This window comes from Notechis scutatus, chromosome Z (genome assembly GCF_049901735.1).
Source record: "Notechis scutatus isolate UNSWTSFEM ecotype Mainland chromosome Z, rNotScu1.2, whole genome shotgun sequence".
Taxonomy (NCBI): Eukaryota; Metazoa; Chordata; class Lepidosauria; order Squamata; family Elapidae; genus Notechis; species Notechis scutatus.
In genome coordinates this window covers 90,078,313-90,092,581 of record NC_142025.1, presented here as the reverse complement: position 1 = coordinate 90,092,581, position 14,269 = coordinate 90,078,313, and the positions used below count along the sequence as shown (strand labels likewise).

Below are 14,269 nucleotides of genomic sequence, written 5' to 3'. Positions count from 1 at the left end.
GGGGTACTATGACAAGGAATCACAGAGGTTTTTTTTTTTAAAAACCTAATGCTAGGCATAAATGGGAAAATAGAAAATATGCTACAACTGATATTGAATGAAGATCAAAGAGTCCAAGAAAGAGAGGAAATAGCAGAAAGAATGGAAAAAAAGATAGAACAGACAAACTACCAAACAAAGCAAGAAGATGAGAATGAGAAGAAATAAAGACAATAATGACTGATGAAATAAACCAAGGGGAAAGTACTTTAAGAGATTTTAAAATGGAATCGGATAATCTGAAAGTTATTTTTGAAAGAGAGATAGGGGTTTGGGTGGATACTCTGGAGACCTGGCAGCTTAGGAAGATAGAGATGGGAGAAATATTCAGTCTGAATAGTGAAGACACAGATGCTGATAGAAACAAAGATCCAAGAGAGGAGTATGGGAGGCAAGTCAAAAAAATGAATAAAAATTAAAGTACTAAAACAATCAAGAGATGATGGATAGAAAGGAATTATTTTATGTATGTATGTATGTATGTATGTATGTATGTATGTATGTATGTATGTATGTATGTTTTCTTAAGTTTTCACGGGTACTTACATGTATGGTATTCAGCTTTGTTTGGGTATTTTCCCACGTCATTATAGTTGGGCTTTTAAAGTTGTAGCAACATTTCGGCAGAATCTCATCTGCCATCATCAGGCTTCTGTGCCATCATTAGGCTTCTGAACACAATACAGAAGCCTGATGATGGCAGATGAGATTCTGCTGAAACGTTGCTACAACTTTAAAAGCACAACTATAATGACGTGGGAAAATACCCGAACAAAGCTGAATACCATACATGTAAGTACCCGTGAAAACTTAAGAATAAATAAACATACACACACACACACATACATACATGTATATATATACACACACACATACACTTTTTTCCTCATATCATGATGGCCTGATTAGAAATTTGAATAGAGGTAGAAATAAGAATACAGACCTTTATATGAAGCGATAGTTAGATGGAAGGATTGGAGATTGAAAGATGGTATAATTAGGTATATTTAGATAATAGGAAGACAGGTACTTGAATGGTGGATTGTGGCTTTGAACAACCAAATAATGAAGGATTGTCTTAATATAAACATGTGTATTAATACTAGGACTAGCAATGGTTATCCGACTAGAAGCTAGAATAGAGGTAGAAATAATAGGGGGAATATTAAAAGATATACTTTTTATATAACAGAATATAAGTAATAATTAGATGGAAAAGATCAGAGGTTGAAATACGGTATTACAATGTATGCTTATAATATCATTGGCATTAAAATGGAACACTGAAATATTGAATAACTACTCTAAAACAACCATGTATATTAATGCTAGGATTATATAAGTTTGATGGTGATGATGATATTATTATTATTGCTGTTTGTATCAATATGACTTATACCCAGAGGCCATACTGTTCATGTATTAATATTTAAAAATAAAAATCCAATAAAACTTGGGAGGGGGGGGGTTAGATTAAATAAGTTTTTAGTTATGGATAAACAGCTAACAAATAAAATAATTAATTTTAATTTAGATATATGTTGAAAGCTTTCCTAGGAAAATGGGGTTTGGAATGGAAGAAGATACATTTGAATGATTAAGTGAACATCCCAGATGGCATTATGAGAATGTTGATTTCAGCTCTTCTAGAGAATGGGGGTTATTTTCATTAAAATTCTAAAACAGTGCAGAGTCTGAGACTTCATTAGTGTCTGGCAAGAAGATGGTTCAATGAGGCCAGAATTAAATTCATTTATTAAAAGGTTGAACAGAAGGCACTTGAGCTGTTATTCATAAGCTGGGAAGCTACAGTGGTGCAGTGGTTAGAGTGCAGTACTGCAGACTACTTCTGCTTGCTGGCTGCCTGCAAATTTGGCAGTTCAAATCCCACCAGGCTCAAAGCTGACTCAGCCTTCCATCCTGCCAAAGTGGGTAAAATGAGGACCCAGATTGTTGGGAACAATATACTGACTCTAAACCGTTTAGAGAGGGCTGTAAAATACTGTAAAGTGGTATATAAGTCTAAGTGTTAGCATTATTGCTAAGAAAGCTATGAAAGAAAAAAGAGCTAAATGGATTTCTCAGTTAAATTACAATGTGAATCATTAAGACTTTACAAAAAAAAGAGATAAATATTACATTAAGCCAAGTTTTTCTGATACTCAAATTTGAGATGAAAAAAAAAAACAAACCATTTTAAAGAATATTTGTATTTTCCAAGCAGAACCAGTTTACTGAATGGACAAAATTGTATTCCAATTCTGCCTAGACAAAATTAATCCATGCCCAGTGCATCACAAGTAGTCATCAGCATGTTTATTAGTCTACCTGAAGAACCATCAAAAGCACTTCAAGACATTTTCCATAGGGTGGATTCTAAGACAACCACCAAGCAAATTCAGTTCAGTTTTGGATTATTTTAATGGTATTTTAAAGGATGTTAACTGCCAAGATGTCTAGTGCCTGATCAAATATGTTTGTAATTAATTTCCTAATGTCTGTAATGGAGTGTACCTAGTCATCATTCCTCTTATCTTTACAACAACTGCATGTAAGTAGGTTAGTCTGAGAAGATAGCACCTGGCACAAAATCACTGCATGAGTTTCATAGTTGATGATGATTAGATGGTAAGGGTCTAACCAATCTAATTCAAGCATTTCAATATACTCAAGATACTTCAGAAACTCTAATTCTCCAGCCTCATGGAAGAAGAATAATCTTTTTACTTGCCTCTGGATAAGCCTCCCTTCCAAAGGGAGGAGGGAATTCTACATCACCCCATTTCACTTTGCAGATGTAATCAGCTGTTGCATCAATTTTTGCAGCCAGGTCTAGTACGTAAACACCATCTGCAGTTACAACTGTATAAAGAGAACAAACAAAAAGCAAGTTAGAGTGAATTGTTCCCTAGTCACTGTTGAAATGCCTCATTTCACACTACCTACCTACTGTAAATGAGATATGAAACTTATTCATTGGACTTTTACCACTTAAGCATTTGGATGATTCAGACCCATGAGACATACATGACAGCATAAATCTCTCTTCCTCAACCTGGCCCACCCTTTAGATGTACTGGAAATTTCCTAACGCATCTGGAGAACCCCAGCTTGATAATGCTGGAAAGCACTATTAAATAAATGAAGTACATTTATGAATTAGAATTAAAGCAGATTTTCTTTGCCACCTAAATGTCAGCCTATCTAGATATTTAACAGAAAGAACAGAGATTTTGGTGGACTTCCATGATTCAAATAATAAATAATTATATATTTTTGCATTTCTCTATGTTTTATGGCGGAGTTCTCAAACTGGCATGACAAAATATTAATTTTAACATAAATGAAGATGTAATTCAAAGGTTTTCTTTAGCTACGAACACAGTAGACTTCTGGACCTGTCAAAACTTAGACTGAAACAACTATCTCTAATAAAGAAAGAAAGGAAAATATGTACACTGACCAACACTCCCTTTGATTCCTTATACAAGAGTCACAAAATATTTTTATTGTTGCATAAGTAAGTTTCTCAGAATACAGTAATGTGTTTTGGCACACAGTACTGGAATTATAGGCATAACATCTGTTAACTAATCTGAATTATGTTATCTTATCATCACATCTAGTTGGAATAAGGCTGAATCATAAAAACCAGACATTTGTGATCAGTTCTTTCTCTGAAGAAGCTGTTTTATATAAAGAACCTCAAACACTGATTGATGGATATTTTTACATTTTCCCTTCCTGAAGAAACACAATATAAATTACTCAACAAGACTATGTGGCAATATATTCACTATTTTATAGCAGAGGCTTCACTTCCATCTTCATTTTCTATTCCACAAACTAAAAATAAAAACCACCCCAAACTGAAAAATACAGAATTAAATATATTCATCTTCCACAAATATAAAACAACACATTACCTAATGGATTGATTTCCAGATATGTAAAATATAAATCTTCATAAAGGTTGAAGAGGCCAAAGATGAAACTTGCCAAGATGCTAAATAAAAATAGTACAACATATACAGTAATAAATTGCACAAGTTGAACAATTTACCATATTATGTAGATTTATCTCAATTCAGTCTGCCTTTGGCCTAGCTAAGGCTCAATGGTTGACTTGCATGAGTCAGCATGAGATTGTTCCTGAAGCTATATTAGTTTCTGTTTTAAATGAGATGAAAAAGACATTTCAAATCAAAACACATAAACACAAATACAATTTAAAACATTATATAAATGGGGAAATCATTTTAACCATCTTTTGAAAGCTTGCAAAGAATTTTAAAGTTTTAAGCAAAATGAAGAAGCATTGGCTGAGCATGGGCCATCCCTGCCTTCTGACCTGCATGACGGCTAGCCTTCATCTCTTCTTTGACCTTACAGAGGTAGGCATGCAGCTCTGACCCAAAGAACCAGGTTGGCCAAAGCTTGCAGTCCCCCTTTCTTAGTAGCTTGTCTATTCTAGAAGAGGATGGACAGGTGATGGCTTAATGTGGCTATTGAATGAGATTAGGCATGGCCATTAGAAATAAGCACATCAACAGATCTCTTACAGCCTTTTGGGGAAGATAATGTGGTAAGTATGTTAAACACAACTAGCTAAGCTGCTAGGTACAATTTCAAGCACTGGGATTCAATGAAATATGCTTTTCTCTTGGGAAGGACTCAGTCAGCCTTGCCCTGAGATGTAAGAGGCACGACAAATGATTGCTGGGTGACTGGTGCCTATATATTGGCAAAGTCCAGGGAAAAAATGGTATAATCTAGGCACAAGTCTCCCTTTGGGAATATTTCTTTATTAAATTCTGCCTTCTCTCTTGGATTGCTTCTTTTTTTATCCATATTATCCTGTCAGATAGGTAGGACTGAAAAAGATTGACCCTGTAAGTATCTAAATGCAGCATGGATATTAGAAGAAAATGGTCTAGAGATTTGCTCTTTCATAATAACTAGTTATAAAGCACTCTCCAGCCATTATTAAAAATATCCCCATTCATTACACAAAAAGAGTAGAAAAAATATATTTGGCCTCAGAAGAATGTTTACTGCCCCTGGGTAATTGTAAATCTACAATTCTTCATTACTGGACAATGCTTGGCCTGGTCAGCATAATTGCTGCCATACATCATTCACCTGCAAACATCCACATTCCCTATGATAGAAAGCAATAGTTCAGAATTACTCTTTCTTGTCCAGTGGAGCATGCACCAAGAGAAGTTTCTTGATATCAGATTCACTCAGCTTGCAGTCCACGCGCACCAGCAACTTCTGGGCTTTGGCATCCACATCTCCCACATCCACACCACCCTGGTGGTGAAACAGCACATAGTCTCCTTCACGAGCTGCGTAAATACATACATAGAACTCCTCTGTCTGTGAAGAAAACATAATGAATTGGTAAGGTCTTACTGCCTACTGACTAAAACAAATTGTATTAAATGAACAGACAATCCTTTCTGACATTTGCCTTTGCTGTCTTCACCAAGATCTGACAAGTTCAGCCTTCTTTACTCTACTCCCTTCTGCACAGAGTTTATTATATAATAACAAAATTGAAACAAAATTAAATTGGAAAAAAGGAGAAAGCTTCACTTAGAATCCATTATGCCTCAGTTAAATTACTGCACTGTAAACCAGACTGCCTCAGAACCACGATTAATCATAGCAAGACTGAGGATGTGTTTTCCCCTTTTCTACAGATTTGTGATGTCATCACAGTCCTATTTCATCATCTCCATTAGTAGCATTAGACTAACTTCCAGGCTGCCTATTAATATTTAAGAATATTAGTCAACTGAAAGGAGCTTGAAAACTTCATGGAGATTATGGAAAGGGGATTTTTTTCTCTGTCCTTAGCATGACAAAGCAATCTTCTTGATCTCGCTGCCCTTTATATTCACACTGAAACATCAGTCATCTTTAGTTGCCATATTGGCTAGGGAATATATTCCATTGCTTTTGAAAGACAGATTGATAAAGGCTCCTCCATGAAAATGAGATGCTCAATTTTGCAAAGATAGCTTTGCAAACAAACTGACCTGTTTATGTGGAACAAAAGGTTCTATCAAGAAGTTCTTTAGGATGCCCTTAGCTTTAGCAATCTGTGAAAAAGAAGAACAGATATAAACATATTATGAATTAGCATACCCTCAAGGGACTGCATAAGACCATTGTCATTGTTGGTCTCTTCTGGGTATTTGGGCGTTTTGAAAAAGTACCATGAGAATGAACGCACACGCACACACACACATACATACATACATACGTGGTTATCATTCTCCCATCATCTTCACACCCAAATGATAGAAAGCACATTCCTATGTTTTGATTTGATGTGAACTTTGTCACATTCATTAGAATTCAACACAATTATTTTTAATCTGCACACTTATAACATAGCTTTTATTTGATGGTAATCTGCAGAAAACTTAGTGGTTCCTGATCCAGTATTTGCCAGTGAAAAAATGGATCCTTATGACTTTTATAACAGGTGCTGTCAAAACCAGTATTAAATCACAGAACACAATGGAGAGACAGGTGTCCAATGATACAATCGTGATATTTTGATGGAAGATGGAGTCTTTGTCATAATTTTGAGGAAAGTATTAATGCCTTGCATCCATGTTTTTTTTAGGTAGCAACCCTGGAAAGCCTGAGAAATGTGTGTTGGTCTGTTAAGACAAGAAGGATCGTAACTTGAAAAGGAAGGAAATTCTATATAAAAATTATGCAAATTCTAGGATATCAGCATGAATTCTTTATTTTTTTAATATTTCTTTTCTATGTTCCTTTTACTTTTTATTCAGCACTTCTCTTTCTAGCCATGTAATTGCTTCACTTTCATCCCTCCTTTCCCCAATGACATTCTTATGCCCTTCCTTATCTAAGCAAGTCATATTTTCCTCCCAAAACAAAAGCTGTCATAGGATACTCAGAATGCACTAGGCCCCTAGAAATGGCCTTATAAACTCCAGTGAAGATCTTAAAGTGGGAGGTGGAAAGTGAATTTCCTATGCTGTAGACAGACCTATGGTCATAGTGATTCCTATAGGTACTGTATATTAAGGACATTCATTATAAAATACAAAATAGCTGTGTCCCATGTTGTGTTCTCCAAGTAGGTTTGGGGTATTCATTGCTTGATTCATTTATTCGTTAATTCACTCCATATCCTTTCCAAAGGTCAATGTCCAATTTATGCGGCTTACTCAGAAATAAATAATACTTACTGTAGCTTCTTTTCCAAGGTGTGGTTTCAGCCAGGCTTTCACTTGATCTAAATTAAGATCCACACCGACCAAGCCAAGTTTACCGCGTCGTTTTATCAGCTGATCAGGTTTCACCACCAGACGCTAGAATTTTCAAAGAAAACCCCAAAAATGAAAAATTAACTTTGTGGATAATTATATCAGATTTGACATAGCTTACATGCTTTTTCAGAAAATTCAGGTACTGTTTCTCCATGTGAATTACCGTAATTTGTTCATTTCAGCCATATCAAAGAAACAATATAAAAAGGATCAATTTGATTGATAAAACTTCCTGGAAGTAATGTATATATTCATTTTGGCATATTTTCGTGTTATACTTTTAGAAAGCATCATCACTACCATGACATTATCCCTACCTCACAAATGAAACAATGAAGGCTAAAAAAATGCATTATGTACCACAAAATTCCTGTGATTAGCAGGAGCATTCTTGAACAATGATAAGATACTTTGTAGCTTTTAGACGACGTTCCTATCTGTTTACTTGCAAGTAACTGCTCATCACAAACGTTAACAGCAGTATAGCAAACATTGACGTCAGAGCCAGGGATCTGAAAGTATTCTTTCTGTTCCTACTTTAGGCATCCTATCATTAAATTAAAAGGATATTCTGAACCCTTCCTGTCTCCTGGCACAACTCCTGATCTTACATCTTCCTTGCTGACACAAGGCAACAACTGAGTCATGTAAGTAAGTGCATAATATTTAATTAGCTATCAATAGAGCTGTCCTCCATCAGCAAGAAAAATGGGACTGTATTACAGATTTAGGCTCCAAATGTGATTAAACTGGATGGGAGCCAGGAGAACAAGCAACCCAAAGGAATCAGGGACAGAACGTCTCTACTTTGCAATTCTGCTTTCACCATAACGTAACTTGAAAGAAGATTCCCAGAACTTTTCAAAGCAAAGAGAACAAAGAACACCTGCCTTCTGCCCAAGATTATATGGCCCCTATCCTGTTCATGTTTAAGGGAGCCTTTACCACCTGGCTGCACTGCATGTCTTGGGTCAGAAAGGGTGGTAATTTTTCTTCTGGGTGATATATTCTAATTTTTTTATTAATCTATTGCTCCACTATAAACCTCCCATAATCATAAAGATTGGGGCAGCTTGTAAATCAAATCAAAGCTAGCTAGCGAGAAGCATCTAATATGCTACTTTATCCACAGAAGATAAAAGATACAATGATGATCAGTTGGAAAGCAAAATACATCAGCTAACCATCTTTTGCTTTATTATAATCAAATATTCCACAAAGAGGCTAACATTATGGAGCTCTTTCTGTTAAGGACTGTGTTATCTCAAAAGCAACCTGTTATGGTTGGAGGATTGAGTGGAGCTAAAGCAAGAAGGGGCTTTTTTGACACCATTCTTTTCTAGTACTGCTTTCTCCCTCTCTTATTAGACTTCTGAATTTAAATTTCACAAGAGACATTTGAGATTAGGAAGCAGGTGGTCTGTCCCTGATGAAGGTGGTAACGTTTCCCAAACTTCACCCAATTGCAATCAGCTATAGCTGCAAGTAATTCTTAATGGGAATCTCAATAGGAACCACAAGTACAAAGGTGGTCTTTCACTCTACCTAGCTTGATCTAGGAACTGAAAATTCAATGATGGTACCTAAAGACTTGTATTGCTGCTTATTAGCCAAATACTTAGACAAAAAGCTTTTCTAGGATTTATATTTTTCTTATTTTGAAAATGTTGAGATTATAGACTGTTGTTGCTAGCCTTCCAAGCTAAGAATGGATCTAAAGAGACCAAGTGTTCAGTACTTTTATAGGAATCTCGCATAGCTCTAGGATGTTACAAGACAGAGTTTTATTTTCTCACCTCAGTCAATAGCCAGGGATGATCTTGGGTGACCTGATCCCAGTCACTATCAGGAGTTACTCTGGCATATTTGAAGCGATTCTGGACAGCTGAGGAGGTGCAGATGTATTTATACAAAAACTCCTTCCCTGTTTGTTCAGAAATTGCTTTGGCAGACATGGTTACCTAAGGCCAATTAGAAAAAAATATACGAGTTACTTATAAAATATTTAACTTTAGAATATTTATTTTACCATGGCTTTACTGACAGAGATATGACTCAAAAGTATTCTATACTTAAAATGCTTCTTGCATGTCCAATATAACTGTAGTCAACATAAACTCTATTCTAGAAACCAAGACATAACAGTTCTGCAGCACTGTATGATTCAAAACATGGAGAAGGCACAGTAACAACTAGTGACAATGAATCGTCTGCTCTGTGGAATGCATTCCCTTTTAATTATTAATTTTAGAATTTGTTTTAAGTTTTAAACTTGTTCTGTAATGTATATTTAAAAATGAGATTCCTTGGCAAGGAATGCTAAGAACCAGAAAAAAGATGTTTAGAATCAACAGAGAAAAAGAAAGAATCAATTTCCATCTACTCAGTCGAAACACCAAACAAGGACACTAAAACAGAGGAAAGATTCCATCTTCACTTTCAAGTTTCTCCAATATGAGAGCATGTGTTCTACCAAGAATTTATGAAGTGCAGGAAGAAAAGGAAGGACTGAAGCTAACACTGATGGAAAAATGCCAAAAAAAAAAAAAACCTATTTGCATATATCAGTTCAAATATTTAGAATTAGGCAAATGGCATCCCTATAAATGGCTTTTAACTACTACTGGCATGTAACTACTATGTCACTCAATTCATGCTTATCTAGTTCACTAACCACAGTGTTAGGGAGAGTTCCAGCAAATGATTTATTTACTCAAATCAAAATCTATTGCACCAACATTGCAATAATCTGATAAGGAAGGTGCCATGTAAAACAAATAGTTCATGTTTTAAATCAGCTAATAATTGTTTTAATAGTAACTGCATGTTTCCAAAGTGCCTACTGATTGGCCTTTTTATAATTGCTCTAGGATCTTCTCAGGTATCAGTGTCAGACTGATTGGTCTATATAAGGCTCCTTGAATTCTCCTTTCCTTTCCTCCACTCATTTATCTGTCCTTGTTAAAACTAAAGTCAGGAACTGATTGAGCTCTACAATATACTCCTCAACATTTTTGTTAATAACATGGATGGAAATGGATGGTATCTTTTTTCCTCTTATCACTCTTTTTTAACTGAATGCAAAAAACAAGTAAAAATACACAATGTTGTAAATAAAGAAAAAAAAATCTTGCTGCAGCAATCATATACTGAAATAATTTCCCATGACTCTTTTCTGTGTATCTATCACTCCTAAAAAGAAAAGTTTTGACTCCAATTGAATATTAATAAACTCCTCTATATTAATTTGGGCATTTAAATCCAAAATATGTTAGCTTTTTTAAATCTCCAAAAATCATGGTAGAATATGCCTTTTGTTTTTCACTTTTCCAACATACATTTGGAATATTGTAGCTATTTTAGATAATTTCTCTGATGTCATGATTCATAATTTTATAAATTATTTGATCATAACATAATGCAAATTTCAACCTTTTCACTGAATATTATTATCTTTTTATTATAACCACAATTCTTAGCCCACTTTATCATATATTCTTTAACCTGCTATTCCATTTCAAATTTCAACAAAAATTTATATAGTTTAGCAATTATATGTTCATCGTGCTGGACATTATATCAATACCAAGAAAGTTTATCCATTTTAAATCTTTCTGGTAACTGTAAACAAGAAAACCACTGATAGCTGTTTCCTTTATATTATTATATGCTGACAGATTTAACTCTAACCCCATAGAGGAATGGCATTGAAATGACAAAACTTGCTGAGATGGCCAAACTGACTTCATTGATAAGAGAAAGTTTATTACTGATATAAATCAATGACTGGAAACTCTTTATGGACTTTTTTTTTTTAACTTAAAATGATTTTGTGGCATTTGATTTTGATGACAGAATACTTGTCACACATGAATGAACTAATGATATACAGACAAGGAGATGGAACCCAGATGGAGGATTGTGTCTAATGTTTTTAACTATCTTATAACTTGAAAAATATCCTTGATATTGTTTATCAGGCAATAAAGAAAAATATTTTAAATAGTCTTTCACAAAATCACCATGGAGGATATTTATTTTGACAATCTCTCCCTACTCTAGAAAATGAATGAGTTCATACTGAGGCTCATTAAATTTTACTGCTGCTTTTGAATGGCTCAGTGCTCAAACTCCCCCCAAAAATAAAATGGACTTGCTAGCTAGCTCAGTCTTTACTTAAGGGAGATGGGATGAGTCAAAATGAACGTTCTATTTGCCTTAAAACAGACTGCAAGAAGACAGTTTAAAAACAAGGATGGACAGTAAATGTGAATTTTCTTTTGGTATGGTTGGCAGCCACTTTGAAATATTTGAAAAGGTTTTTTAAAGTTTCTTTTAACTAAAAGAAGTAGTACCCATAAAGAACAAGACAAAATTAGTAAATGAAGTATTTATACTTTTTAATAATGGTTTCCCCCCCTTCAAACTAGCAGTTTCAATTTAATACTATCTAATAAAACTATTAACATTTTGAATCAAACATTTCTTTTTCCAGAAAATTTATTATAAACTTTAAATTCCGTGGGACTTACTTCTTCATAATTATAAACTTTACAATGAAATTCAGCTTAAGATGGTACAAAAATTTTCCGAAGATATTGTTCCTGCAACATTGTAGACATTTCTTAGCATCTCACTAGCAAAAGTGTAGTTTTTCCTACATAGCACAAGAATGCTATCCTTACAATCTTTTAAGGGCAATAACAGTTTTAATATTTGAGAGTAAAGGAGAAACTATTAAAGGAATAATTTTGTTAGAGAATTTGGGCATTGGGCACATTGTGCATATATGTACTTTAAATCTACAGGATGAGATGCTGATTTTTGTGAGCAGAGAAATTTATATATAAACTTAATCTCTCTAGGAAGTACTAGTAATAACTTTTAAAAAATACTTTTTGATACCTAGGTACGGATCAGGAGTGGTTGTGTTAAATGGCTCAGAATTCTAATGGCAGATGGTTCATCATGTTCCTATGAGGAATCAATAAGCCTATAATGTAGTCAATAAATGTTTGTTGCTATATATTATATTCAATTGTATAGAAAACTGTGGAATAAGGAACTGAAAGATCCAGTACAAGAATATCAATAGAAAACCTCTTTTGGCAAGTTTCTAGAGTAAAATTATGATTTATCCAATGGAGCTGATTATTTTATATAAATTGAACTCTTATGGACTTCTTGGGAAGAAATTGGTAGATTCATCTCATTACTTCCCTCAACACCCAAAGCAGTAAAAGAGGAAGTAAAGAAGAAAAAGAAGACCTCATTATTATTATATGGAAATGAATGCAGAAGAAGATAAACAGGACCTGAATGCTTTTATGAAAGCAAAAACAAAACAAAAAACCAAAGTTGGAAGACAAGACAAGACAGTGTTTGGAGGCACATTCTTTTCTCATCAACCCTACAATAGTTTGAAGTGCTCCTTTCTTTTTTAATATCTGAATGAACGCTCCTCTCTCTTTATCTTTTTGCCTATAATAAATGAGCTTTTTTAAAAATGAAGAAAAACACTGCAGGCGAAACAGCAGCAGTTCAAGGGGCAATTAGGAAGAAAGCCATCTTAACCAAGTGCTTTAGTTTCCCCCTTGTCATCAGTGTGCTCCCTTTCCTGGCTGATGTGTTTAAGATTCCAGGCATAAACCAGGTAACCAATTAACATAAAACTGTGCCAGAAGGAAGGGCATATGCTAACTATATAAAGCTGAGTTCTCTAATTTTTGAAAATTACTATGCTTTTATGAAATTCTTGCTTATATTTAAACATCTGACAGACAAGGAAATATTAACTCACATTTTCATTTGTTGTGTGGTTACAGATAAAAGATATTCAGAGCTCTCTCTCTCGACAAAATCATCTGAAATCCATCACCCAAATGGATTTTTGTAATGTACTGATTAAGTATTTATTTCTAGATACACTTCTTGGTACACAGATAGGGACAAATATATGTCATCACTACGAAATGTTTTTGTGTCAGAATGTTCTTTTAAATCTTCTCATCTTTGGAGAATATCTATGTTGGCTCACACTATTATCCAATCATGATGACAGCTATAGAAAATAATGTTTGGTTGCCACATTCTGCTGATTTGTAAAGCTCTAAAATTTAATGTAATATTATTTATCAGATTACTACAAATGTAGCATGCTTTCCACTGCTATACAGATTGTATAATAAGCATGGTTATCTCTGTATTGCTATGACTATTTTGGAAATTTTTTTGAATCTCCTTAGCTCATTAGTCCATTCTGTATCATTTGTTGCTTCACAGGGAACAGATGTTATCAACAATCTCATTGTATACAATCTATTTTATGAGAGTTATAAATTAATCTTGTTTCCAGCAAATATTTCTGTTCGTGGAAGAGTTGATGGGGCGTTGGTCCTACCTGAACACTTCTTCTCGGGGAGCCAAAGGGAGAATCCAGGATAGGTAGTCTCTAGTCTCCTAGCTCTGCAGACCGAGTTGAAAAACTGAGGACACACCCCCTGGTAACGGTCCCCAGTTCTGAACGACGTTGAAGCGAATTCAGCTGCTCCTTGTCTTCAAACAGATAGTTTATTGATACTGCGAAAAAAAGGGACATTTCCTCCCTATTCCAACCAGACAGAATACAAGGTGGGACTGGATTTTCCCTTCGGCTCACCGAGAAGAAGCATTCAGGTAGGACTAACGCCCCTTCTCCACTGAGCCAAAGGGAGAATCCAGGATGGGACATACCAAAGCTGGCTGATGGCTGTCCTACGGGTGGGTGCTGGATTGGTCGGAAATCCCCACCTCTACATGCACACCCTGCAGGACTCTTCTTCCAAAGGACGCCTCCACTGAGGCAAAGGAGTCAATTTTGTAATGTCTTATGAATGGGGTCACCGATGACCAGGTTGCAGCTCTACAAATGT

General features: G+C 34.9%; 1 protein-coding gene across 5 annotated transcripts in view; it reads right to left on the bottom strand.

Annotated features, from left to right (window-relative positions):
• Positions 1-14,269, bottom strand: part of ACLY (ATP citrate lyase) — a 75,373-nt gene that overhangs the window by 43,920 nt on the left and 17,184 nt on the right. For all 5 annotated transcript variants that reach the window (XM_087947897.1, XM_087947896.1, XM_087947895.1 and 2 more), the window contains 6 exons: positions 9,155-9,319; positions 7,278-7,400; positions 6,087-6,149; positions 5,231-5,421; positions 3,966-4,045; positions 2,767-2,901 (listed from right to left, as the gene is read on the bottom strand). In XM_087947897.1, the coding sequence (XP_087804023.1) occupies positions 2,767-2,901; positions 3,966-4,045; positions 5,231-5,421; positions 6,087-6,149; positions 7,278-7,400; positions 9,155-9,313 (751 nt within the window). In that variant the 5' untranslated portion in view covers positions 9,314-9,319. The remainder of the gene's footprint in view (positions 1-2,766; positions 2,902-3,965; positions 4,046-5,230; positions 5,422-6,086; positions 6,150-7,277; positions 7,401-9,154; positions 9,320-14,269) is intronic.